This window comes from Triturus cristatus, chromosome 7 (genome assembly GCF_964204655.1).
Source record: "Triturus cristatus chromosome 7, aTriCri1.1, whole genome shotgun sequence".
NCBI lineage: Eukaryota > Metazoa > Chordata > Amphibia > Caudata > Salamandridae > Triturus > Triturus cristatus.
In genome coordinates, this window is record NC_140590.1 from 1,356,907,896 (window position 1) to 1,356,934,267 (window position 26,372).

Sequence of the window (26,372 nt, forward strand, 5' to 3'; positions counted from 1 at the left end):
TACTGTTTATTCAGTTTGATCTTGCTTAAGAGAGCTAGCTTCGCTACAATTCCGATTCATGCGGAGATGCTCCATGTAGGGGATACTTTGTTTTAACTTTTGAGGATGGAAACTGCTCGAGTGGAGAATGGAGTTCCCTGCACTAGGTTTCCTAAAAGTGCGTGTGTGCAATTGATCATCTTTGATAAAAACTTCGAGATCCAAAAAGTGCACTTGTGCTTGACTAATGGTACTAGTAAAGGTCAGATTTAACTCATTTTTGTTTAGAGCTGTTATAAAATCTCTTGCCTTTTCATCTGTCCCTCTCCATACAACAAAAAAATCATCAATAAAACAACACCAGACTTTGATTTTATTCTGCCACTCTGCCTCAGACTCGACCCTGAGCACCTGCTCCTCCCACCAGCCCTCCCACCAGCCCATGTGTAAATTTGCATAGCTGGGGGCCAAGCAGGTGCCCACGGCCGTGCCCCTTTATTGCCGGTAGGTGTCATTCTCAAACAGGAAGAAATTGTTCTCTAGGCACTATTCAGCCATTTTGATTAGCATCTCCGAGTTTTGGTAGGACTTAATTGGCCCTTAGACCATCTCTATGTGCAATACTCGTGTACAACAAGGCTACGTCCAGGGTTATCAGGTGATCGGATTCTTCCCAATGAATCTCATGCAATTTCCTTAGAAAGTCCCCAGTTTCCTGAATATAGGACGACAAGGACTTTACAAGTTCCTGTAGGAAATAATCAATATAGCTTGATGAAGTTTCAAAGAGACTGCCAATGGCCGAGATTATTGGTCTATCTGGGGGGGATACCATACTTTTATGAAACTTTGGTATAAGGTACATAACTGGGTTCACAGGATTGTTGATTCTCAAGTACTGGAATTCTCCTTCAGAAATGAGTCCCATGCCCCTCCATCGCGATAGATCTTTGTGATATTTATTTTTGACCTCCATGATGTTGCTTTGTGGTACTCGTTGATAACATTCGGTGTCCCTTAACTGTAGTTTATCTTCCTTGTTATATTTGCTTAGGTGCCATAGCACTATGTTTCCTCCTTTGTCTGATTGCTGGATCACTATGTCCGTTCTTGGTTTCCATTTTATCCATAATCTTTGTGTAGTTTCTATCTTTTTTGTTGATGCCCTTTCCATATATTTTGCTTGATTCTATCGAGAGTTCTTTTAAAGTCCTTGATGACTCGATCCGAGAATAAGTCAATTGGATCTTTTGGAAGTATCAGGACAAAGGTTGATTTCTTTTTTAAATCCGTTACACTGGTTCCATAAATATCTATGCCCAGTCTGTCAGCAGTGTCTTTAAATGATGATTCCATGATCAAATCCTCATTGGTTCTTTCTAATGCTTCCAAATCCCTGAGAAGGTGCAGGTCATCTTTCCCCAAATTACTCTTTCTCTCTTGGTAGAAGTTATCTTCTTCTTTGTGTGTATATATATGTATATATATATATATTTATATCCACGAAGAAAAAATTGCTCCTTCCGGAATCGCTGGGACCCAAGAGAGGTGGTGCACACACCGGCGGAGCACGCCGGTAAAGACAATATCCAAATAAGAAAGTAAGTAGAGCGTGCGCTCTCAGTGAGACACAGACAGCCAGCGAGGTGGTATAATCCGAGTGTTTAATTCACACAACGCGTTTCGGTACAGAACCTTGTTCACGTGAACAAGGTTCTGTACCGAAACGCGTTGTGTGAATTAAACACTCGGATTATACCACCTCGCTGGCTGTCTGTGTCTCACTGAGAGCGCACGCTCTACTTACTTTCTTATTTGGATATATATATATATACATACACATACACATATAAACATACCTATAACACAGTTAAGATATATTAAATTAGAGTTTTAATTGTGAAAACAAACTCCTTGAGTGCTGTTGTCTGTTTATGGAATGACTTGGTCAATTATGGTGTTTGTCATTTGGAATTGGTACTGGCAGGGCAATTATTTTTGCAAGCTGTGGTGTTTTTCTGATTAATTTCATGTTTCATGTCAGAGTGTACATGAAGATTTGCTTCATGAATTAGTGTGCAGATGTTTATTTTAGATATGCTCTTTGAAGTTTGCACTCACATGGTTGAGCTAACTGGGTTCCAGTGTAGGTGCTCAATGTTGGGCTCTGCAACATTCCTTATAGGCCGAGGAGACCTCCTGACAGTGGCTAATGCATGAACCTCAGAGTAGAGCAAAGCTGGTAATTGATTAATTCCATAAGTGGTCTTGCAATGTTTGAAAACAGTGGGGGCCTGCACACCCTCTCTAAGAAGTAGCATTGCAGCTAGATGTCTAATTCCCCTTTAATAATGATCTTTGAGGCCGCACACCTATTTCACTGGGCAAAGGATGTCGATTTATTATGATATGTATTTGCTTTATGCAGAATACGACCAGAATCCGGTTTCGTAGACCTTATGGAAATATAGGCTAACTGCCATATCACTAGTTAGAGCCAGTATATGTTCTTTAACCCCTCCCCTCTTTCTAGTAGCTAAGGTGTATTAGCAGCCACATCTATGTGAGTTTTCAAGGTGGCCTCTTACCCACATACCTTATCTTGAACATAGGTGTGTTGTCCCAAATTCAGAAGGTCATTTTCTGCATAACTGTGCTCTCGAGTTGTTGCGTCCTGAATCAGAAGATAATGCCGGACTGACTCAGAGGAGCCTGTGTGTGACATAACAAAATATGTTTACTGCTCTGATCTCTATGCATCGAATCTCCCTGAAGCTGACGCCCTTCCTCTTGAACCAATACTGGTAGGTACCCAGCTTCAATACCCTATCTGAATATTGCGATAGGCCATGACTCACTTTGAATGATGCCAAATGCAAAAATTAACATACTAACCTTGTTGCACTGGCAAACAATTTTTCTATGCAATATTATACATGCTAAACATATATGTAAATATTTGATGCACTATCAAAGAACAATAAAACACGTTATATGGAATGCAATGGGTATATATAAGCAGAAAACACGCAGATAATATAAATTATAATTGTTTGGTGGATGAAATTTCAATATGAAATAATAGCAATTTAAATTGTTAAAATGATTTTGCCTGATAGTTTTTCAAGCTCATTATTTGCCCCCAATTAGTGTCAATCAATCTGCATCAATTCGCCTCCTGCCTTACAAAGAGGGCAAAGAAGGTAACAGGCCGGCAGACAAAGTGGAGCTAAGAGGGGTACAAGGGACTCAGCGAGGAAAGGTGGGGGAATGAAATGCCAAGGAACTCTCCTACTGTTCTCCTGCCTCTCCTATCGCTGCCGCTAAAGTCAGCTCCGAGAAGACATCTGCCACAAATGCTGTGGCACACCCCCCTTCTGTCAAAGCTGAGTATAGCTAGGGGGGGGGGGCACGGCTACATGGGCTCACCCTAAGCCTTGGCGGAATACACAGAGTTCTGCTCTGCAAAACTCCACAAAGTGACACAAAAGCTCAGCGGAGTTCCGCGAACAGTAGAGTATGGCAAGTAGCACTGCTTGCACTGATTTTTAGCGCTGGGAGTTTGTCCTGCACTATAAAATCAGCACAAACAGCACTACGCCCAGCACAGGAGGGCGCTGCTTTATTCTGCCCCTTGAGTAGATGTTTTACTCGACCAGCAACATCCACAATGCGAGCAGTAGATTTCTCAAAGCGAGGGGTCACAACCTAATGCGAGCTGTCGCTACCTGCCGTGACCACCCACATTGAGAAATCTCACCGGGAGGAGCTCTAGCACGTAATTTGTTCTCACGATCGATTGCCAACTTAACATTGGTGAGCTGCTTGAGAGAAAAAACTGCGCTCCGTGTCAATTCACGGAGTTTTGCGGAATTTCGTACTCTGTGCGGAGTGTGCAAAGCTCCTTGAACTTCCCCAGCAGAGCAGAATTCTTTGCCCACCCCTAGCTTACATAGAGCCCTGCTTGGAGCCCGCCTGTCTTGATTCCTGCTTCCTCCCTGCTTGCACGTAATTCTCGGCGTCTGACGTCAGTTATTTGCCCCATTTATAATTTTTCCTTGACATTTGCCTTTGCTAAAAGCACACACTGAAGAATGTGTATGTTTGTCTATAACTACATACAGTATATATTGTTACATAGTGGAGATGCTGTACACAGTTGTTAGAACTATCTTGAGTGATTGCTGAGAGGGGTACAAAAGCTGGGTTTGGAGACTATAGTTGCATTTAAGAAAAGTACAAACCTACTACGAATATCTCTATTGCCTGAAAAGCAAAACACAACTGGGACAATTGTATGTATATATGTGGCAGAGAAGCGCTGAAGAGAGGCAGAGGTAACAAGTGATTTGAGAGGTACCTGGTTCGTGGGCTGTTACTGCATCGTTCTTTAAACGGCACATCCTCATTCTTTGCTGAATTGGAGCTGGGTTGGAAGGTGCTATTGAATACGGGATGTTTTTCCAGATCCTCCGTGCAGAGATGGAAAAGGTTTTGATTTTTTTTTTCACTTCTTTGTGTCCAGTCTGATGGTTTCTTGACTGTCTAGAGGCATAAGAGAAGGAGAGCTTATCAGGTCATGATAGCTTTGCAAATGACTCAGCTGGTTTTGAAGATGATGTGGGCTGGCAAATAAAACCTGTGGGCTTCCATCAAGGTGCAGGTGATATTTCTTCAGGCCCTGGATAAGCATGCCTGATGTCCATAAATAGGGACAGCATAGAGTCCAGGAGGCCTTAGAGCATGGCTTTTCCACCATCCAGATGCAAGAGAAAGAGGGCTTGAATAGCATTTCTGAAGTCGAATTCCGGGAGCCATAGGTTCCTACATTCAACAGAGAGAGCTTGTACAAGGCCATCTCTGTTTTCCTGGCAATGTGTTCCTTTTGGGTAAGAGTTTTTTAAACAAATGTTAATGATTTTATCCTTAATATATTTTCCAATAAATATGCATAATTATAATTTTATCCTCCTAATACATTTCAGGGCTTCATTCATGTACAACATTTTTGCCTTCTACACTTTCCATACTTGTTTAAACACTTACCCCTGTGTTGCTCAATAAATCACTGGCATTATAATACATACGTACAGAACTGTTTCAACCTTATGTCCCATTAACACGTTAGCAATAACATAAGCAAAGCTTCTGGAGAACCATGGCAGGGGACGAACTACAATCATCAGTCTATAGGCTCTTTGTGTGAATGAACATTATGCTTTAAGCAATCATGGTAAACTTTGTGGCATGCCCACCCAGTACTGTGTCTTAGTCTTGTGAGTCCTGCTGTACTGCTGTCATCGCCATAAGCTGGATATATGTCATCCCATTTCATCCAGCATGGGAAAGGACTGCATAATCATCTCTCAGGCCTCATCCAATCTTGTTTTCTTAGACCTCTTATTTGTTTTTTGTTTCAAAGTGGCTCCCTCCCACCCTGTCCCATTAAGCATTTCTTTACGCCAACTACATAGGTTAGGTCCATCAAGGGCTTCTCAGCTGCTTGCTAGCTGGAGACAGGATAATACTAATGTTAAATCTATGAATTTAGATGTGACAGCATTTGCTTTCATCTTTGGGCAAAGGCCAAGTAAGCTGGCCACACCAACACAAAAAGGTATGGTTGCTCAATTAAGAAAGGGACTTATTTTCCTATTTAGAAAATCAAGTCTGATCCTTATTTTGACATCACAGGAATTCTGTCAGATCACATGGGAAAGCCATTTCTTTTTGAAGAGGAAGCCTCACACACTGTTTGTTTCATGCTTCATCATAGGCAACCTCTCCCCACCCTGGTTGGACAGTGCCACCAGGGCTGACTCAACCTCCTGATGTACTCAAAAGAAGGAGGGAATTCTTAAATAAAGTTCAACTGTACAAGTAGCGGGAACCAGGTAAATTGAAAATATCTTAGGGTACCTGGGCGTATCCCCTTTGATGTTGGGACCTCAGGTATAACTAAAAACATCAATGAGATGGCCAGTGAGAACAATGGCTCAACCCATCTTCCTAAGCCAACATGTTTCTGTCCCTATGGTTAGGGTGAAAGGTCTTCGGCATTCTTCAGGGCCAAGGATCCCTAGTCAACTGGCCTGTTCACCAAAAGCAAAAACTTGGTGAAACAAAAAACCCAGGTGAAACCTACCTGGATGGAAGTAAATTGCACCTCGAAAAGTAAAAATAATATAAAGGAAGAGATATTAAAATACTAATTGGCAATCCTAGCGCTAAAATGCAGGGACAGTGTTGTCTCGGTGTGAGAACACAAGTGACACTGCACAGCATGCCACTAAACACAAAAGATAAGTGAGCAAATGCACATGCAAAAAAACAGCGCACTTGCACATTAAAACAGCTCATTGGTAATACAGGCCTATTCCTTATCCTAATTTTAGAGGATACCTGCTCCCCGTTCAGGGATGGACAATATCCTCTATTGTCACACACTACATTACAATGGGATAAAAAGGGGAAGGGTTTGGGATGGCACATGGTGAGTCATTATCATACATGGGACCTGTGGTCCACTGAGCTCATTCTCTCGGAAAGGTAACACTGTTAGCTAGCCACTGGGTTAACATTACTCTTATGCATTCTTAATGGGAGTTATGACTAATATACCCAAATCCTCTAACGGTATGGTATACTCCTTATTAATAAAAGGACAACATGGTAAGCTTGTATGTATGAAGTTAGTAGCGATAAGCATGCCGTGATAAATACCATAACAGCACTACCTTCAATCCAAGTTTCAAACTTTCACACATTTATGTATCTTATAAATAGAAGTAAGCGGGCCCCCATAGTTTTGATGTTATCCCTGTAAGCTGAAATCTGCCAATATATTTTGTCACACTGGCAATATCTGCATACTAATGACGGCCACAAAACCCTGGATGTCAACGTAAGCCCTGATCAGTGGGTTAGCCATTACACCAAGATTTATTTTCTTGGTGAGTATGAGAAGGATATTTCTGAACAGCTTCTATCCAGCTATCCCCTGAAAATCGAGTTCTCATTGGAAGAGGTGAAGGTTAGTCCTTCTGGGCCAGATGGGGACCCCAATGGACTCATATAAACATTCATTTTGGACCCCCCCCCCCTTATTACTAATTATATTAACCAGACCTGTAAAACTGGTTGACCTTAGTCCTGGAGAATGACTATTATTGACTAGTTTTTATAAAGGGAAAGCAAAATGATATGAGCTGCTATTGCCTGATATCTCTCTTAGACTCTACAGCCAAGATAGCAGGGAGGATTGTTCCGGAAAGGTCGCATCCTGGGTCGAGGATAAGCTGCAGTATGTTCTTAGAGCTAGTCTAGGGACATTGGAAAAATGCTTTAATCTGTATCTTATGATCAGTAAATACACCACTGCAAAGCAGAGGCCCATCTTTTTAGCTTTCATGGACCTCTTCTGCACATTTGATTGCATGGTGAGGTCCACCCTTTGGGTAAAACTGGAGGCAATGGGGGTTGATAAGGGACTTCTGGGTCTCTTGAGGGGTTTACATTCTGACCTCCTGTCTGCTGGGGATAGTATTTAGCATAGGTAGGGATACCCCAAGGGTGTGATACCCCAAGGGTGTCTGCTTGTCCCAATACCCTTTCTATTATATGTCACTGGGTTGGTTGAGGCATTGATGACCAAGAGCGTAGACATCCCAGCTATTAAAAACAACCCCTTCAGATGATGCCGTTTTGATTTCTAGGTCACAGAGGGGGCTTAAAATTTTACTGGAGAGCTAAATTGATTTTATGGCATATCCAAAATTGGATGTTAACCCTAATAAAACGTACACAATAGCCTGTCGTCTAAGTAACCCTAAAATTAGTCAGCTGTCCATAGGTGACATTCTTATATCAAGAACAAGTATGGTTTCATATTTGGGGGCATAGGCGCCCGCAGAACTTTTTTCAGGGGGGGCATAATTTTTAACATTGTCCATCCTCAGACATGTTGTGTGCCAGGTGGGGCACAAGAAACACTGGGGCTCAGGCGAGCCATGTGGCTCACATATGTTCCCTTATGCCATAGGTTTGTTGTGCGATGGCCTTCTCTTTCTTTTATGGCCTTTGGTAGATATTGCACCTTCCAGCAGTTGGCAAAGAAAAAAGCAGAGCTGCAGACAGGAGTGGTGGTCTTGTGCAAATTTATCAATTACTTTTTCAATCAGCTGTTTGATTTCATCATGCTCATGTATGCTCATCATGTACAAACCCAATAAGTGATCATCTTCCATTGTTGACCTCAACCAGGTTTTCACCATTCTCATTGTGCTTAAAGACCTTACCACTGTACAAGTGGCCACTGGTATTGAGAGAGCAATAAGAATTGCTTGCTGGACTGATGAAAATTAATGTGTTGTTTAGCAAATCCAGAAATCCATTGTCAAACTGCTCATCCTTCGTTGTCTAGATTTCAAACTATGTGGCTGCTTCGGCTTCCAGGTTTTCAATGTCATAAATTTCTCTAATGTTTGCAATCTGCCATTTGTATTGCTCAAGTGTCATCTTTGCCATGTGTTCTGAGTAAAGTGAGAACCGACTGAAATTATTATTGTTTTCATTTCCAAACTGGCTATCTAATGATGCGATGATAGAGTCCATTTTGATAAACAACTTTTTATTCATTTTACAAAAGAAAAGCACCAACCAATCTGCACCGTATTGCAGTGATCGAGGATTACAAGCACAAGCTCTCAATACCCAACATACAGACATTAATGAATCAGAAATAAGATGTAGACAGTCGAACCCCTCACAGTTAGACCACACCTCCCAACCATTTCCCCCAAATTCTGCGGTATTTCTTGAGACAACCACGTGCTGCATACATGACTTTCTCCTGTGTGGCGCACCAGTCCACTCCATTCCGCCAGTGCACCACCCCTGGGGGTTCGGGGCATTTCCAAGAGGCCGCAATGTCTCTTTTAGCTACCACCATAGCTGTAGTAAAGAACAGTTTTTCGTTGCGCGACCCATCCAGACCATCAGTGATGCCCAGGAGCGTGTGTTTAGGGTTGTGTGAAACTTCCCACCCCAGGACTTCAGAGATTTCATCTTCGATGCTCTGCCAAAATCCCGCCAAGAGGGGACAAGCCCAAACCATGTGGAGGAAGTCAGCAGGCTCATGTCCACACCTGGTACAGACTGAGGACGGACTAAGCCCTGCGCGATAAAGCCGTGCAGGGGTAAGATATGCAGCATGTAGATAGTAGAGCTGTACCAAGCGCAGCTTAGCGGAGGCAGTGACCATTCTGGGGACCATAAGGGCGTCCCGCCAGTCTTCTTCCTCCAAGGGACCCACCCAATCCACCCATTGCGTCCGCAGTCGGTCCAAGGAAGTCGGGTATTGTTAATCAGTGTACGGTAAATGCGGGAAATTCCACCTCTCCCCAAGTCCCCAAACATAATCTGGGCTTCAGGCGGGCTATGATCTGGCAACCTCGTGCCTGTTGTGAGATGTGAGCGTATGGCATGTCTCAGCTGGAGGTAGAGAAAAAATTGTGAGTAATGCAGTGAGTACCTGGTTCGGAGATCTTCAAAGGAACGCATATGGTCCCCCACCCACACGTCCCCAAGCTGCGTAATGCCGATGAGGTCCCAAGCTCCGAATCCCCGAAGCCCAGTCACCTCCCTGAGCCAGGTCCCGTGCCACAAGGGTGTACATTGGGTCAGTGTATGTGTCCAGTCGGTGTGTCGCAGAGCCGCCCGCCATGCCAGTAACACTGAGTGCGTCACCTCCGGAAGACGGGCTGGAATCGGGGTCCCATATAGAAAGGATTGGATTCTAGCGAGGCCCAGCTCCCCTAGTTCAAGCCTGTAGGCCGGGTCAGACCACCCCCCGTTGAACCATGATGGACGGAGCATCAGAACCAATCAAACACTCACACCCAGTCAACAGATCTGGGTTTGATCCATCACCGTTCTTTAGCCCACTCTGCCACCCCAGTTCAGACATGGCCATATTCAAATCAGTCTGACCCTGTGCCTCATGGGAACAGTCCAGCCCGAACTGCCAAGCCATGCCTTCCCTGGACCGGAAACAAGCTTCCTAGGACCGGTTTCTGGCATTTCAGCCGTCTTCAGCCAGGCTTGCTTGAATCCAGTGGCAAAGTGAGCAAGGGACTCACGTCTGAGCATACCCTGCCAACTTATGGCGAACAAAGCGGTACAAAAGGGGGTGGTGATGGACGGAGCATCAGAACCAATCAAACACTCACACCCAGTCAACAGATCTGGGTTTGATCCATCACCGTTCTTTAGCCCACTCTGCCACCCCAGTTCAGACATGGCCATATTCAAATCAGTCTGACCCTGTGCCTCATGGGAACAGTCCAGCCCGAACTGCCAAGCCATGCCTTCCCTGGACCGGAAACAAGCTTCCTAGGACCGGTTTCTGGCATTTCAGCCGTCTTCAGCCAGGCTTGATTGAATCCAGTGGCAAAGTGAGCAAGGGACTCACGTCTGAGCATACCCTGCCAACTTATGGCGAACAAAGCGGTACAAAAGGGGGTGGTCATGGACGGAGCATCAGAACCAATCAAACATTCACACCCAGTCAACAGATCTGGGTTTGATCCATCACCGTTCTTTAGCCCACTCTGCCACCCCAGTTCAGACATGGCCATATTCAAATCAGTCTGACCCTGTGCCTCATGGGAACAGTCCAGCCCGAACTGCCAAGCCATGCCTTCCCTGGACCGTAAACAAGCTTCCTAGGACCGGTTTCTGGCATTTCAGCCATCTTAAGCCAGGCTTGCTTGAATCCAGTGGCAAAGTGAGCAAGGGACTCACGTCTGAGCATACCCTGCCAACTTATGGCGAACAAAGCGGTACAAAAGGGGATGGTGATGGACGGAGCATCAGAACCAATCAAACACTCACACCCAGTCAACAGATCTGGGTTTGATCCATCACCGTTCTTTAGCCCACTCTGCCACCCCAGTTCAGACATGGCCATATTCAAATCAGTCTGACCCTGTCCCTCATGGGAACAATAAAGACCGAACTGCCAAGCCATGCCTTTCCTGGACCGGAAACAAGCTTCCTAGGACCGGTTTCTGGCATTTGGTGGCTATGTCCGTTTCTTGGGGGAAGGAGCCTCTCTCCACCGCCTCGCGAAATAACGCGTCCAGGTGGGGGATGAGAACATCTCGGAATTTGGAATAGTATTCTTGGGGAAGGCCGTCAGGGCCCGGTGTTTTGCCGGATGACACAAGAGTGATTGTGTCGCCAATTTCCTTGCGGGAAATGGGGCGATCCAGATCGACCTGAGCGGCGGCGTCCACACATGTAAGGCAGCCCCCCTCCGCGCCCAGCAGATCCATAAGGGACAGGGATGGGGTATGGGCCTCGTAGAGCTTGTGGTAGTAGGCGGCAAAGGCTTGCGCCATTTCCAATGGGGCACGACACAATGACCCGTCCGGTGCCGCTATTTCAGGGATTATACGGTTCGCCCTAGGGTACGTAGCCAGGCGGTGAAGGAGCGAACCATTCCTGTCGCCCCATCCATACACCCTGGCCACTGAGGAGCGCCAGAGGAGTTTGGCCGCGTCCAGCGACAGCTATTTGATCTCCGATGGGAGCCGGGTCGGAAGTCTCGTGGTGGAAGCATCTGGGGATCGGGCCGAGGCACGTTCGAGGCACAGAGCCTACGCCTCTCGGAAGGTAAGCTGCTCCAGCTGGGTTTGTCGCTGGAGCTTGAGTTGACCCTTGGCGACCACCCTAATCGTGGCTTTGCCCGCCTCCCATAGGGTGCCAGGGGAAGACACGGAGCCCTCATTAGAAAGAAAGTACTGTATTAGCTCCTGCCGCACCACCCTCCCGAAACCCTTGTCTTGAAGAAACCAGGCATTAAACCGCGCGGATCATCACTGGCGAGTGGTCAGAGATACCTCTCGAAAGAAGCGAGACCTCTTGAATCAGCAGACAATCCGTAGAGGGAACAAAGATGGCGTCGATGCGTGCCTGTGTGTGGTATGCCGCTGAGGTGTGCTGTTTAGAGTGGGGGTGCCATAAACGCCAGGCATCGAATAGACCTAGCGACACAGACCAAGACCTCAGGTGTTTGGCCTGTGCAATTCTTCCAGGGGATGGAGGGCCCATTGTGTCAAGGTCAGGTGATGAGATCGCATTAAAGTCACCCCCGAGAAATGTGGGACCAGCGGGCAGGGACGCCAGGAGGTCAACAGACTGAGCTAGAACCTTCGTCAGCATCGAGGGGGGAGAGTAAAGGGACACCAGACTGAGCGGGTTGCCGTTTAGCATGCCACTGAGGGCCACGAAAGTGCTCTGGGCGTCAAGAGTCGTCTGGACAGTCAACAGAGGAAGGGAGCGTTTCACCAGGATCGCCACCCCTCGGTAACCCCTTGTAAAGCCTGAGTGCCACACTCTGTCATAGCCGTACCGCGTTAAGAAGGGACAATGATTACCCAGCAGGTGGGTTTCTTGTAGGAGTAAGATGTCCGCCCCTAAGCGCTGCACGTATCTGAGGACGGCCATGTGCTTGAAGCGATCCAAGAGACCATTAACGTTCCATGACATAATGCGCAGGGGGGCGTTTATCAATGGTGTGTCAGACATGGCGCTTGGATGTTAGTGAGACTACAAGTCTGAAAGGGGAGGCCCATTCTGGCTGCCTTATCGGGTGTACGTCAGGGAGCTTCGTGGATACCAGTGTGGCAGAACCAAAACAACCAAAACATAAGAACCGGTCAATCGGGGCCTCTGGAGGGAGATCTGCATGTCTCATGGGGCGCAAATTCAGGTGCCATAGGAAAGCTGGTGTGGCGGAAGGAAAGGAAAGAAAAAGAACCAAAAATACAATTGAAACATGGGACAATGGTCCCACCCCCTCAACCCCCTTCCCACCCCCACCCTACACTTCAGGAACGGAAGCATCTGTCGCCCTAACAGTCAACCAATGAGTAACAACCAAACTAAAACGCTTGGGAATGGGATAGCTTGGAGGACCCCTCCTCATGTCCGGATATGTGTATACAAGTCCATCGGGAAAGGAAGAAGGATCTGGGTTGGAGCACCACCTCTGGCTGCGGAGCTAGGCCCGGCGGGCAGAGACCAGCTCGAGCAGGATCGTGCAGGAGCATCGGGCTACAGAAGAGGTCCGAGTCCGGAAGGCCGACCACCGGGCGAAGCACCCCCTCCATCCATGCAGCCAGAAGAGTCGGAGCGCCCCCCAGTCGAGGGTCCCCTGGGGATAGATACCGGCTGCCGTGAATGTCCCAGCGGGGAGGCCGAACGGGCCTCTCTCTGCCCATGGCGCCTGCAGGAGCGATCACACTGAGGTTGAGGAGCGAAAGGAGCGGGGCGGTCGGGACCTCCCTCTGCCCCCCCGAGTCCAGTGCCAGATGCCCGGCCCGCAGGGGGCGCTCCTCCGTCTCTCAGGTCCAGGCCGCCATCGGGTCATCAAAGAACACCACACGCTGGTGAGCCGGGAAGAGGAGCCGGTATTGAATGTTGAGCGCCCTCAGCTTCTGCTTGACCTCCCAAAGGAGCGGCGCTGGCTCTGGACCTCGCTGGTGTAATCCGGAAAGATCATAATAGCACGATTTTTGTAGCCCAGCCTCTGTTGTTTGCGGGCCTCAGCCAAAACAGTGTCACGGTCCTTGAAGTTGAGAATCCGCATGATGAATGGGCGGGGGGGCGCACCCGGCGCCGTCCTCGGGGCCAAAGATCGGTGGGCCGGCTCAATCGCAAACCATGAGGAGAGCGAGCCCTCGGGGACCCACGACCGCAGCTACCCCTCCAGGAAGTCCGCCGCACGGCCCCTCTCCACCCCCTCCGGAAAGCCCACCAGGCGGAGGTTATTGCACCGTGATCTATTTTCAGCATCCTCTGCCCGGCGATGCAACTCTTGAGTGTGCGATTGAAGACGGGCCACCTGCCCCTTAAGTTGCTGAACATCATCTTCGACAGTGGAGATGCGGGTTTCGGTCCCTGTAATACGGGCAGTGGCGTTACGGAGATCCTGCCGAATGAGGGTCATGTCGACTCGCACTTCTGCGATTTTACCTTCCACCGAGGTCTGGGATGCGTGGATGGCCTGGAGGATGGTGGCCAAATCCGCGGATGGAGGGTCCTCCTGTCCAGGCCCACCCCCGGCAGCCCCCGCCTCCGCGGTGGTGAAGCGATCCATTTTAGTCTGGGTGGCCGGAGTTTTCGCTGACTTCTCTGTTCGGCCCATGACGGCTCCTGGGAGTCAAGGATTCTTCACGTCCCCACAAGCAGACCCCACAGTGAGAAGTGAACAAGCCAGAGCGGGTGAGCAGTGGGTCAGCCGGTACAAGCAGCTAGCGCAAGGTCACGGTGTGGGTCAAGGTGCCACCGCCCAAAATGCGCGGCCGAAGTCAAGGAGGAGGAAGGGAGAAGGGGCCCCGCTCCAGGGCTAAGCAGGGATCCCACCGTGAGGGCCACGGAATGTTCCGCAAAGCGGTTTCTTACAATGTCCGCAGGTCCAGGACTGATGTGGCAGGAGACCACGGGAGCGCAGTAATGGGCCGCGCCAGGCCCGAAAAGGAGAGGTTCAGCAGGGTCCCTTCACCGTAGCTGCAGGTCGCAGGAGGCGAACCGGAAGTGGGGGAGAGGGGGAGGAGACCGGGTGTGGGGAAGGAAGCCGTGTTAACCAGGGCCCCACGTACCTGCCTGCTGCCCGACCGATGGCCGAATCCTCCACCCAAACTCAGAAGGCTCAGCACCCCCACTCCTTATCTCCAGTCCAGGGCGCAGGAATACGCCACCCGCCACAGAGCTCCCACCAATCGCCAGCGGTGCCCTCAGCAGCGGCACCGACATCCGGCTCAGCAAGGGCAAACAGGAATCGCACAGGCCTCCCCACTTGGACTCCATAGATTCTCCAATCCCCGAGAAGCTGCCCGGGCCCAAGGGCCGGCAGGGGGGGGGCCCATCCTCAGCAGACCGCCCGGTGGCACCGGCAACGTCCCCCAGGTACTCCGACATCCCAGCGCAGGCTTTTCTTTATATTGAGGACATTGGGAAGGCGAAGTGAAACCAGTACTGCAAGTGCCCTGGACGGCGCCAGCAGAAGCCAATCAGTGGTTGAGGGTCTCGCAGAGAAGTGTTTCTTGTCAGGCAATGGGAGACCCCCAACACGCCTCTGCACCCTGTGTCCCTCCAAGAGGTCCGTGGAGGAAAAAGGTCATTCCTGCCTTCTCAGGTGCCACCAGCTGCCAAGGCTATGCGACGTCAGGCCTCCCTGCCTGCAGACCTCCCCTCCAGCGGCCGACACCGCTAATCTACAGCTCGCCGTCCCAGATGATCAGAGATAGCAGGCAGCACCACGGCAGCTCCGTCGGGCCTCCAGGCTCTGCAGTACGGGTGGGCACAGGCAGAGGGCCGCACAACGCCGGATGCAGCAGGCCGCTACGGGCGGGGTGGCTCCCCCGGCCGTCCGATAAGCAGCCAGGCGATTGCAGTCTCCCCCCGCCTGAAACGGCAGTCGATGGGCCAGCCGCGCCACGGGGGCACCAGAGGGCGGCCGCGGGAGTCTCCAGGGGGCCGGGGCCGAGGGGGCAGCCTCGCGCCAACCGCGGCAGATACAAGAGCGGCGGGCCAGACCGGGCCCCCACCGCCGCTCACTCCAACACTCCAGGCCGGAGAAATGTGCAGGCAGCGCTCCGGAGCTCACAGCTATCCTCCGGACCCCGGGATCACGGGGGAGGGGGCCCCTCCTAATGTGCGGAGAACCCAAACCGGGGGACGGCCAGCAAGGTCCAAAGGCCACAGGATGCGCCGATCAGTGCGGGGGAGCCGCCGTCTTGATTGCAGATCCCTGCTGGGAGGCCGAGTCCAGCGCCAGGCGTCACACAGATGCGAATCTCGCAGCCAGAGGTGCCGCCAGAGGTAAGACAGTGACCCAGTCACTAGTTTAAGGGTCGGATGGCTCTCTGGACGGGCGGATCATGGGCGGATGGCGGAGGGGTCCGGAAGCACACTTAGGGTGTGTCCACCATCTTGACTCGCCAAGCCACGCCTCCTGGAGATAGTATTCTTACACAGAAGAGGAACCAGAATTAGAACAAAATACTTGCCGGCCACATTGCCCGGGAACACAAAGTTCAATGTTTAATTTTTCTGCTATTGTTTGAACATTTGAAAAAGAAATGTCCTTAAATTGCTCTTCTGCTTTTTGTCTGTGATCGCAGAACACAGTCAGAAGGTCTTGCATGTGATTACACACCTTGAGGATATCAAACTGACCAACTTGGAGGGCCTGGTTTACGGATTCCAATCTTGATGAGTAATTTGAAATTATGGACAAGCAAAAGCTCACTGTGCCTGAGGAACATTGCAATTGATATGTATCCTGACGTGTTTTCCAGGATGCTGTAGTACCCAGTAAGCTTAACTGCTTAAAAATCTCTTCAAAGTTTAAGCTAAACATTCTAATGCTTTTGTATTTTGCTGTCCTTTCTGTTTCACTCAGCATTGGCAGATTGGGAATAAGAGATCGTCTTTTTAGACTCCCATGGAAATACTCGATTATGGTTTTCACTGTGCCATTAGAATTACATATGTCAGGAACAGCTTCAGGTCATTAACAACCAAATTAAATGTATGTGCAGCACAGTGAGCAAAGGCAGCTTTAGGATATTTTCTCTTTATTATGGCTTGAACACTACTTCCTTTCCTGCCATTGTAGAGCATCCATCATATCCTAGGCCATGGAGTTTTTCTAAGTTTAATCCAAATTTAGAACATGTATCCATAATCATGTTTGCAATTGAGATAGCATCCATTTCTTTTAAGGTGGCAAATCCAAGGAATTCTTCTCTGGTGGCATTTCCGGTGCTACTAGTGTACCAAACGTACTCCAAGTGACATCTCCTCTTTGTTCCTGATATTTCAGCATTCTCATCATGAATGAATGAACATCCATTTGACATATTGATTAAGTATACTAGATCTTCTCTTAATGTTTCTTCACATAATTTAATCAATTCATTTGTACTGGTGCAGTTTCCAGATTGTTCTTTTGGATCATCTCCTGCTTCAATTCAAAATTCTTACAGATTGTTCACATTTCCGATTGTACTTTTTTCCCATGTAAAGCAATCCCATGTGTGCCACAAAATAAAATAGTGGGCATGCATCCATCAGACCGCCATATGAAGGCAGGGGGAAGAGGGCTATCGTAATCCCTACAATGGTGCCTCCACAGGCACCACCCCCATTGTAGGGATTGCGGTCGGACCAAGGCTCCGGCAAGCCCAATAAATTTGGATTAAACTTAGAAAAACTCCATGGCCAAGGATATGATGGATGCTCTACACTGGCAGGGAAGGAAGGTGGTGTTCAATGGCCCAATCTTCAGGATCTTCAGATAAGAGGCAAGTGGTCCAAAATGCTTGCCAGGATGCACTTCAACTTTCTGGAGTTGCAGGCCATTTTTCTAGCCTTACAGGCTTTTCTCACTTGGATAACGGGCTCATCAGTTCTTATATGAACGGACAATACTGCGTGCATGCATTACCTCAACAAACAGGGAGGTACATGTTCCCACATTCTGTCTATAGAAGTGCAGGACATTTGGAAATTGATTCTCTTGCACCACATCTCCATCAAAGTGGAACATCTCCCAGGTATGAGCAACAGTCTAGCAGATACTCTAAGCAGAACCTCCAACTCCTGCCACGAGTGGGAGCTGAACCAGACAATTCTCAACTTTATCTTCCAGAAGTGGGGCGAACCCAACTTGGATCTCTTTGCCTTCAGAATAAACCTGGAAATGCCAGTTCTTCGCCGGCTGGGAACCAGAAAGAGGGTCATGGACAAATGCGTTTCTAACAGATTGTAAGGGTTCTTTGTGGGTGCTTTTACCCCATACCCTCTAATAGCAAGACTCCTAATGAAAATGAAAAAAGAGGCATGCCATCTGATTCTCATTGCCCTATGATGGCCTTGCCAACATTGGTTCACGGAGCTTCTTCTGCTCTCAGAATGCAGACCCTGTCGCCTTCCAATAACGTCAGTGCTGCTGACAAAGAGCAAAGGTCAGATTCTCCATCCACGTCCCGCATCTCTCCAACTGCATACATGGCTCCTGAATTCAATTAATTCAAAGATCTAGATTAGCCTCAGGATTGTAAGGACATTTTTATCCAGAGCAAGAGCGGTGTCTACTAGTAAGACCTACAGTTTAAAGTGGAAACGCTTCTGTTCATAGTGCTTTCAAAATAATATACATTTGTTTGATTCTCCTCCAGAGAACATTTTGCCCTACCTTCTTTCCCTAGCTAAATTGGGACTCATCTATACCTCTATTAAGGTGCATTGTGCTGCCATTTCGAGTTACAGACGAAAAAGCTCTTCATACCTTAGATATCAAGAGATGTCGTAAGTTTGATTTGCAACGTACCAAGCAAATTCGATCAGCTTTTCATCTCCTATAGTTAGCAAAGATCAGGTGCTTTAGTGACCAAAGCAACTATTGCCCTTGAGGCTGCCATCCATTTCTGCCATACTAAACCTGGAAAACCGCTTACTATCAAGTTTAAAGCTCATTCCAGGAGGGCAGTATCATCCTCTGCAACTTTGTTTATGGGAGTACCATTGGCCAAATATGCAGCGCAGCAACATGGAGAAGTGTGCATAGATTTGGCTACACATACGGATGCAGTGGTAGGGCAAGCAGTCTTACGCAACCTTTTTCAATAAAGTAAGCTTCTATCTTGAAGGTGTTTGCTTTATTTCATTTCAATTGCATTATGTTGATATGTTATTGTTATGCTTTGCACGTTTCTTTTATAAATTTGATACAGGCATATATACTCTATATGATTGCCCACCATACTCTAAGTTCATATTTGAATAAGTTGTTCTGTTGTAACTGCTTGCTATTCTGAATCAAACATGTGAATCTTTGAAAGATCCAATACTGGATAAGAAAACAGGTTAAATATATGTAACTTCAGTTATCCAGTATTGGTATCTTTCATAGATTCACATGAGACCCACCCTCCTCCCCGGAAAAGCTTCCCTTATTTATTACTAATACTCTTCTCACTTGTGCTAGAAAATATGAGGGACTTGCATCTCTTTGGAGTGTTCTAGAGGGTGCTAACATCTGAATGTTTGTGTTGTAACTTTGATTCTTTTTACAAAATAAAATGGATGGGCTAATGTAGTGACTGCTCAGTGCATGATAGCCTATGATACTATTACTTACTGCTATTATAAAAAATTACCCTGCGACTCCCACCTCGACAGTGGGGAGGATTCAAGCATGTGAATCTATGAAATATACCAATACTGGATAACAGAAGATACAGGTAAGTAACTTGTTTTCTTCCTCAATTGGTAACGGGTATGCATCAGTATAGCCCCAAATCTCTGCCCCATAAAGGGCGGCCAACACTGTAGTGGCTTGGTAGATTTCTAATGCCGGTGACACGACTCTTCCAGCAGTGGACTTGTGTTTCCTTCTAATTAAGAGTGCATGCTGATTTTATGCAACCTTCATCAATCATTCTATTCAATCTCTCCACCATCCCATTGGTCTTGGGATGATACAAAAACACCTTTCATGTTTGATTCATGTTTCTATAAAAAACTTGACACATCTCTTTTGATACAAACTGCACTCCTTTGTCCATTAATAGTGATTCCGGTAAACCCTCTGTTGCAAAAATCTCTGATAAAAACTCCAATTCCGGCAATCTGGAGAGGCCCCCATTGTTGGCGCATTAGCCTTAATGTATGTTTGCCAGTCTCCCCATGACATCTTGACGACCGAATAAATGATCTGATTTTTAGAGGTTCAGCTTGTGACCAGTGCACAGTTTTGTGCGAGTGTTCCATTTTTGAGATTATTTCTTACATGACATCCCTTTTATCTGTTCTGCATGCTGAGTTTGTCATCGTGTTAATTATGATGGCTTCTTCTTTAGTGTGTTTTTTTTTAACCATATTTTATTGATTTTTTAATTACATCGGTACAGTACTTCTGAGAATTCTCAATTCCAAGTGTAACACTTAATGCACATAGTATGCTGCATTCAATCTCTGGTTCATTTTCTTCAACATTCCCTCTAGAAACCAAATGATCCCCCCTCCTCCCCTTGAGTTGTGCTTATGTTCTAGTGGTTGCCACTCACACAGAGAGAAGAAGGAGGTGGTGGGGGTGTTTGCCTCTTTCTCTTATGGTACCTCGAAAACAGAAGGAATTAAAATGAAGCCATCTATAGTAGCTTGAAATGTTGGTTGAATGTCAGCATTTCAGATCACTGTTGTGGTTTCCATAGACGTTTGTGAGGCTGACCTGCAAAAGAATTTGGAGACCGTGACACCCCATGTTCACTTCTATTCTCTCCTCTTTTAGCATGAGCAGACATTGGGCTTCTTATTCATAAGAGCTGCTGCTGATGGTGGTGCTTAGCCCAGCCAGCGGCACAGGTATAATAGAAGTGGACTTGGGCCAGGTAGGGGCCTCATGGGGGTATGGTATGGTTGTTTTTATGAGGTTTTCTGGATGTTGAAGGGACACATGCACCAAGTCCACCAGTCCAGGAGTGGTCTCAGTATGCCTAGCTTATAACAAAAGCCTTTTGAGCAGTGTATAATGTAATAATAATAATAATAATAATACAGACATTTGTAAAGCACAACAGCTACCTCAAACAGAGGTGTCCTGGCACTAGAGCGATCGACAGTATGCAGATGAAAACCAAGAAGCGAAACTGCGGACCCATTATTCTGCCCTGAAAAGCCAGGTCTTAAGTTGTTTCCTAAAAAGAGGCTCTACCTCTATGATGTGTAAGTCACCTAGCAAAGAGTTCCACAACTTAGCTGCCTCAACCATGAAGGATCTGCCTCCTAGGCGGGCCTTGTTGAAGCGGGCGTGCAGAGCAGCCTTTGTGAGTTGGACCTTAGAGATCGCATCTGCTTACAGCCACATAGTCTTTGTTTCAAGTAGATAGGGCAGTTACCATGAGTGGCTCTGAATGACAGTGTCAGCCGCTTGAACTCAATCCTTTTAGCCACGGGTAACCAGTGGAGTTCTTTTAAATGCGAGGCGATATGATGTCGGAAAGGGACCCGCCGAATCAGTCTTGCAGCCACATTTTGTACCTTCTCAAGGCATCTAATTAGGTATTTTGGCACGCCTAAATAAAGGCTGTTAGCATAGTCCAGCCTGGATGTCACCGTGGCATGGACTATGATTTTCCCGCACGCTTCAGGCAGTAGATGCAGACATTTTTGCAGATTTCTTAATTTACTGAAGCAGGTGGCTGTCACCTGCCGTATCTGAGCCTAGAATGGCAAATCAGACTCCCACTTCACACAAAGATTTTTTATAATGTCTGTAGGGGATGGGGAAAGGCCCATTTCCCTTGACCACCAAAGATCCGGAGCTGGAGGTGACTCTTTCCCGAAGAACATCACCTCTGTCTTTACTTCGTTGAGTTTCAGTTTGTTGTTATTCATCCACAACGCAATATCTCTCAGGCAGCCTTTGAAGCTCCTGAAGGAGTCCTTGGACTGCTCTTTAAGAGAGAAAAACAGATGGGTGTCATCAGCGTAAGAAATCGCTTTTACCTCCCAACTGGCTATCAGAGAGAGCAGCGGAGCCAGATATACATTGAACAAGAGAGGACTCAACGCTGACCCCTGAGGGACTCCACACTGACCCCTGAGGGACTCCACACCAGAGCTGATTTGGTTTGGACACAAAGAGTTGTAGTGAAACTTTCTGAGAATGATTGCTTAAATAGGAGTTCAGCCAGGCCAGCACCGTGCCCCCTATGCCCATCTCCTGCAGTCTCTGAGACAGCAGTGCATGGTCAATAGTGTTGAATGCCGCCGATAGATCCAGGAGCACCAACATAGCGTATGCCCCTAAGTCCACCGCCAACCTCACCCACTCAGCCACCTCCAAGAATGCCGTCTCGGTACTGAAACCCGATCTAAAGCCAGATTGGGTATCGTGTAAAATGCCCTTGTTCTCAATGAAATTAGTCAATTGTTGCTGCACCAGTTTTTCCAGCATCTTTCCTGGCGCAGACAACAGAGAGATAGGCCTGTAATCATTCAAATCCCCCGGATCTCCATTTTTTTTTTCCGCAAGGGGAGAAGTGTAGCATGTTTCCATATCTCTGGAAAAATGGCAGACGCAAGGGAGGAATTCCAAATGTGTAACAGCACATACTTCAGAGAGTGTGCCATCACTTTCCAAAGTTTCGGGGGGCAAGGGTCATCTGGTGACCCTAACTTACACCCCTGGATTTCCGCCAACACTTCCTGCATCAGAATCGGGCTAAAATTCGTAAATGAGGCCCCTTGTGTGCCTCCCGCTCTACTGTCAGATTTCTCTGTTTCACGTATCTTCGAGAAAGACTTGTAGACCATCTGGATTTTGTTGTCAAAGAAGTCGGAAATACTTTCGCACAGAGCGAGTGATGGTTGCGCACCGGTCTCTAATGCTTTAGGCTTGAGAAAAGAATTAACCAGCTTGAAAACCTCTTTAGAAGAATTTTCAGCTTTATATATGCAGCTAGCTATGTAATCCCTCCTGGCAGTTCCGATTAGTTTGTGCAATTCTTTCAGTGCGTTTTTATAGGTAGTTTTTTCGCCTCACAATAGTTTAGCCTCCACTGCCGTTCCAGTCGTTTGCAGCTGCTCTTGGCCGCTCTAAGTGAGTCAGAGAACCAAAGGACAGAGGCAGAGAGCCTCACTGACCTAGCGGATCTAGCCGGGGCCGTGGAATTAACAGCTGTCGAAATCCACTTATTTAGAGCCCGGGAATCCGCTTTAGGATCGGACGAGAGTGTAGGCTTGCTGGCCTGTAAAATAGGGTCCAAGGACGCTTCTGTCAGGTTTTTCCAACTTCTTTTGATAAAAGCTTGGCTACCCCTATTCTGACATCGTTTATCTATGCTAAAGAAGAATGGAATCAGATAGTGGTCAGCCCAAACCATTTTGATGGGGGCCTCCGTACGTAGTGACTTCAAGTTGGAGACCACAAGGTCGAGAGTGTGACCTGCCTTATGGGTGGGAGAGATGACATGTTGCGTTAAATTGGCCCACGCGAGGGACAGAACTAGCTGAGCTGCCTGCAAGCAAGAAGGATCATCCACATGCAAGTTGAAATCACCTAGTACAGCGAAATTAGAGTACAGTAGCGATTTCTGGGCAATGTAGTTGCAAAGTACATTCTCTGTTAGAAAAACTTGTTCTACTGAAACTTGACCCGTGCCTGTTTTGTATGCGAAATAATGAATCTTGGCCTGCAGCTACGAATGCTGTACCAGCTATTTGTGTCAGAAAAGCTTGCCTATGCTGTGCCTGTTTTGTGTGTGCCATTAGTTTGCAGTAGGCTCTACTTATACAGAGGTAGAGTCCAATGGGCATTTTGAATGCTGAAGTGAAGGTAGCTTAGTAAGACAGATATACGTTTTTAGGACAGGCTTACAAATGTATTACAAAATTAAATATTAAATATGTTCATTAGAAAGGCTGGGCAAATGGTCAAAAGGGCATCTAGAATGTACAAGGGAAGGCGAAGAAGTGGACTTTCTTCACATACACTTTTGTGTATAATTTATGGTGTGATCAGCAAGATTGTTATTTTTCAATCATAATACCAGTTCTGTTTTTTTCAAAAATGCATGAATATTAAAAATGAATATTATAGCAGCTAATCTAGGTGGAGAGGCATTAGTGTGGGCTGTGTAAATTACATAGCTTGGTAAGGGTCAACTAGAGCAAGTGGGATCCACCCAGAAATACGGTTCGTTATGAAGGGACAAAACAACTGAATATCAATGAGCGCTTTCAGTCTAATTGCCCGTAAGCCATCAACACTTGCCTTGCTCAGCATGTTCTGGAAAGTATTTTGGGAATTTGTTAATTTAATGTAAGTGATACAGCGTGTCTTTTGTCATTTTAGAGAGCACTGGGTGTCAAGGATGAGTTCCTCCTCTTTGCTTGTATTTTTGAAGCCACAATGATCGACCCCAGCATTGGTATCAAACCTGTCACGTTTGAGTTGTCTATAGGTAAGTATTTCTCTCATTTTGGTACACGCATTTTTCAAGATGACGTAACATAAATTTCCGCTTTTGTGATTGCATCATTCCTGTACCGCAGTAAACGTAATAGTGTCGAATAAGTAACGCTTTGATTACTGACTGATAATACCGTTATTCCGGCTGCGCTGCCGCCTCTGGTGCAGGAAACCAGGGTTCGAGCCTCGAGGTCGCGTCCACATCCTGTGATTCTGGGCAAATCACTTAATCTCCCCGTGCCTGAATGTGTAATGTAAATACGGTGCTCATGTACAGCGCTCCAATACCTTCGGGTCGAGTTCGCGCTATATAAAAGATGCACATTTTTTTTTTTTTTTAATTCTTATTAATGTCAGATTATGCACTTCCCAGACAGGTCGAGCCTGTCTTCCTAAAATAAATAAGCTAGCCTGGGTCTTCACTGCAGGGGGTTTAACTCCAGACACTACACAACCAGAGCTCTTCCAATCACATCTCCTGAGTGGACTACCCAAGTTCCAACCAGACAGAGTCATCCTAAGTCCCTGCTGTCAGGACAGGCAAGACATAAATGCAGGGAAGAGAAAGATTACCAGTAAGTAATATAAATGACACCTCCTCAACCACTTCCTTGTTCCAGTCCTTACTAATGTGAGCATATAGCCAAGAAGACTAAGAATAGAATAGAAAAACACCACCCAAAGAGGTTAGCATGCCCTCCATGGAAGTCACAAGTAGCAATAACTGAGCCCCGTAAACCACATGAATGATCAAGAGTAAAATAGAAAATTCCCCACACCCTGTACAAAGGAGAACTAAGATGGAAGTGAGAATAAATAAGGGGAAGACGCCAAGCAGCGTCAGCACTGACAGCCAGCAAGAAATCACCATGGCAGCTGCTCAAAAGAAAGCCTGATGGGACAGGACAGGGAGCCGAATGCCCTGCAGATGATAAAAGCCAACCCACCAAGTGCAGAAGGACACAAGGGTCAAGAAGGCATGAAAGCATTAGACAATAAACAAGAGGCATCTAGAAGGTGACAGGGTGAACAATGGTTCAGGGGGAAAATCCCAGCTCCGATCCACAAAGGAAAAGAGCAACCTACCGACGGAGGAAGCTTGAAGGACAAGTATAACAAGCCCCCCCGCCCCCCCCCCCCAAAGAGTAAGAAGACGGAGATCCGTCAAGTAGGGCTGATAAAAAGAGGGGGACGTCCCAGTACATGTTTTCCCCATTCATTTGTCTATAGGAAAATTAAACAATGATACTGCAAAAACTGCTGAATAGAATTGCAACAAATTTGACAGAAAGCTAGATCTCAGTCCAGGAAGCGTGCTTTTGTGATTTTGTGTAAATTGGTTCAGTAGTTTCAGAGAAATTAAAGTTAAAACAATTTAGATATTTCGAGGAGCCTACAGATCTTTAAAAAAAATCTGATCCACCAGGGGACCTGGTGCTTCTCTGGCATCTCCCAATGAAAGAATGGCTTGTGGGTTCACTGGGTTGGTACCGGGTCAAACACCAAAAATGTAAGAAGTGGCCAGCTCTGCCTGGGGTATCAGCAGGGCTGTGGGTGCCCTGGGACTCCCCCCGCAGAGCCCCAACACAATTTAAAGATGTGAGTGCCTCATGGGGGCACCAAAGTACCCAAAAATGTAAAATAAAAAGAATGATAAATGAGTCCCTCGTTTATTATTCACTGCTTCAGCATGGAGCACCCTATAATGCCCTGCAAGGGATTTTTAAATATATTTTTAGGAGCATGATGGTGTCCTTAGATTGGGCAGGGGCATCACCAAGCCTTTTCCTAATCTTGTGTGGGGCTGTAGATACTGCAACAGCCTCCTAGCAACATTAAAAAAAAAAAGTAAGTCTCCTGGGCCATTAAATCCATGAGCCCCGGAGAGCTTATCATATTTTTCAAAGCACTCTGTGCTGGAGCTCTATGTTCTGCAGGTGGGATGCAGGGCTCTCTTGTTGTTTTCTTGTCTGCACTTTATGGCCTGTGAAATGTTAAGAGAAAGACGTGTTGATGTTTTCCTAATATGATTTTATTATACAATTTTTTATTACATTCACTTTTATTAAATATTGTTTGAATAATGAAATATACATTTGATTATAATAATTGGTGATTTTTTGACCAAGACAATAGGTCTACTTTTTATGTGTTGATATTCTGAACCCTTGATAAAGCCAATAGACAGACTTTTTATGTTTTGGTGTGCTGACATTTTGACAAAGTCAACAAGTCTGCCTCAGTTAAATATCACCCTTTATAATGTAACATCACATAGACATCAGGGGATGGGTGCGGTGCGTGACCAGAGGTCAGACATTGTAGACAACCCCACTGCCAAAGA

At 46.8% G+C, this 26,372-nt stretch overlaps 1 protein-coding gene across 1 annotated transcript in view; it reads left to right on the forward strand.

The window, feature by feature from the left end:
- LOC146812054 (fer-1-like protein 4) overlaps positions 1-26,372 on the forward strand; it is a 1,053,957-nt gene that overhangs the window by 374,182 nt on the left and 653,403 nt on the right. Inside the window, exon 16 of the mRNA XM_085619061.1 lies at positions 23,912-24,020. Within this exon, the coding sequence (XP_085475187.1) occupies positions 23,912-24,020 (109 nt within the window). The remainder of the gene's footprint in view (positions 1-23,911; positions 24,021-26,372) is intronic.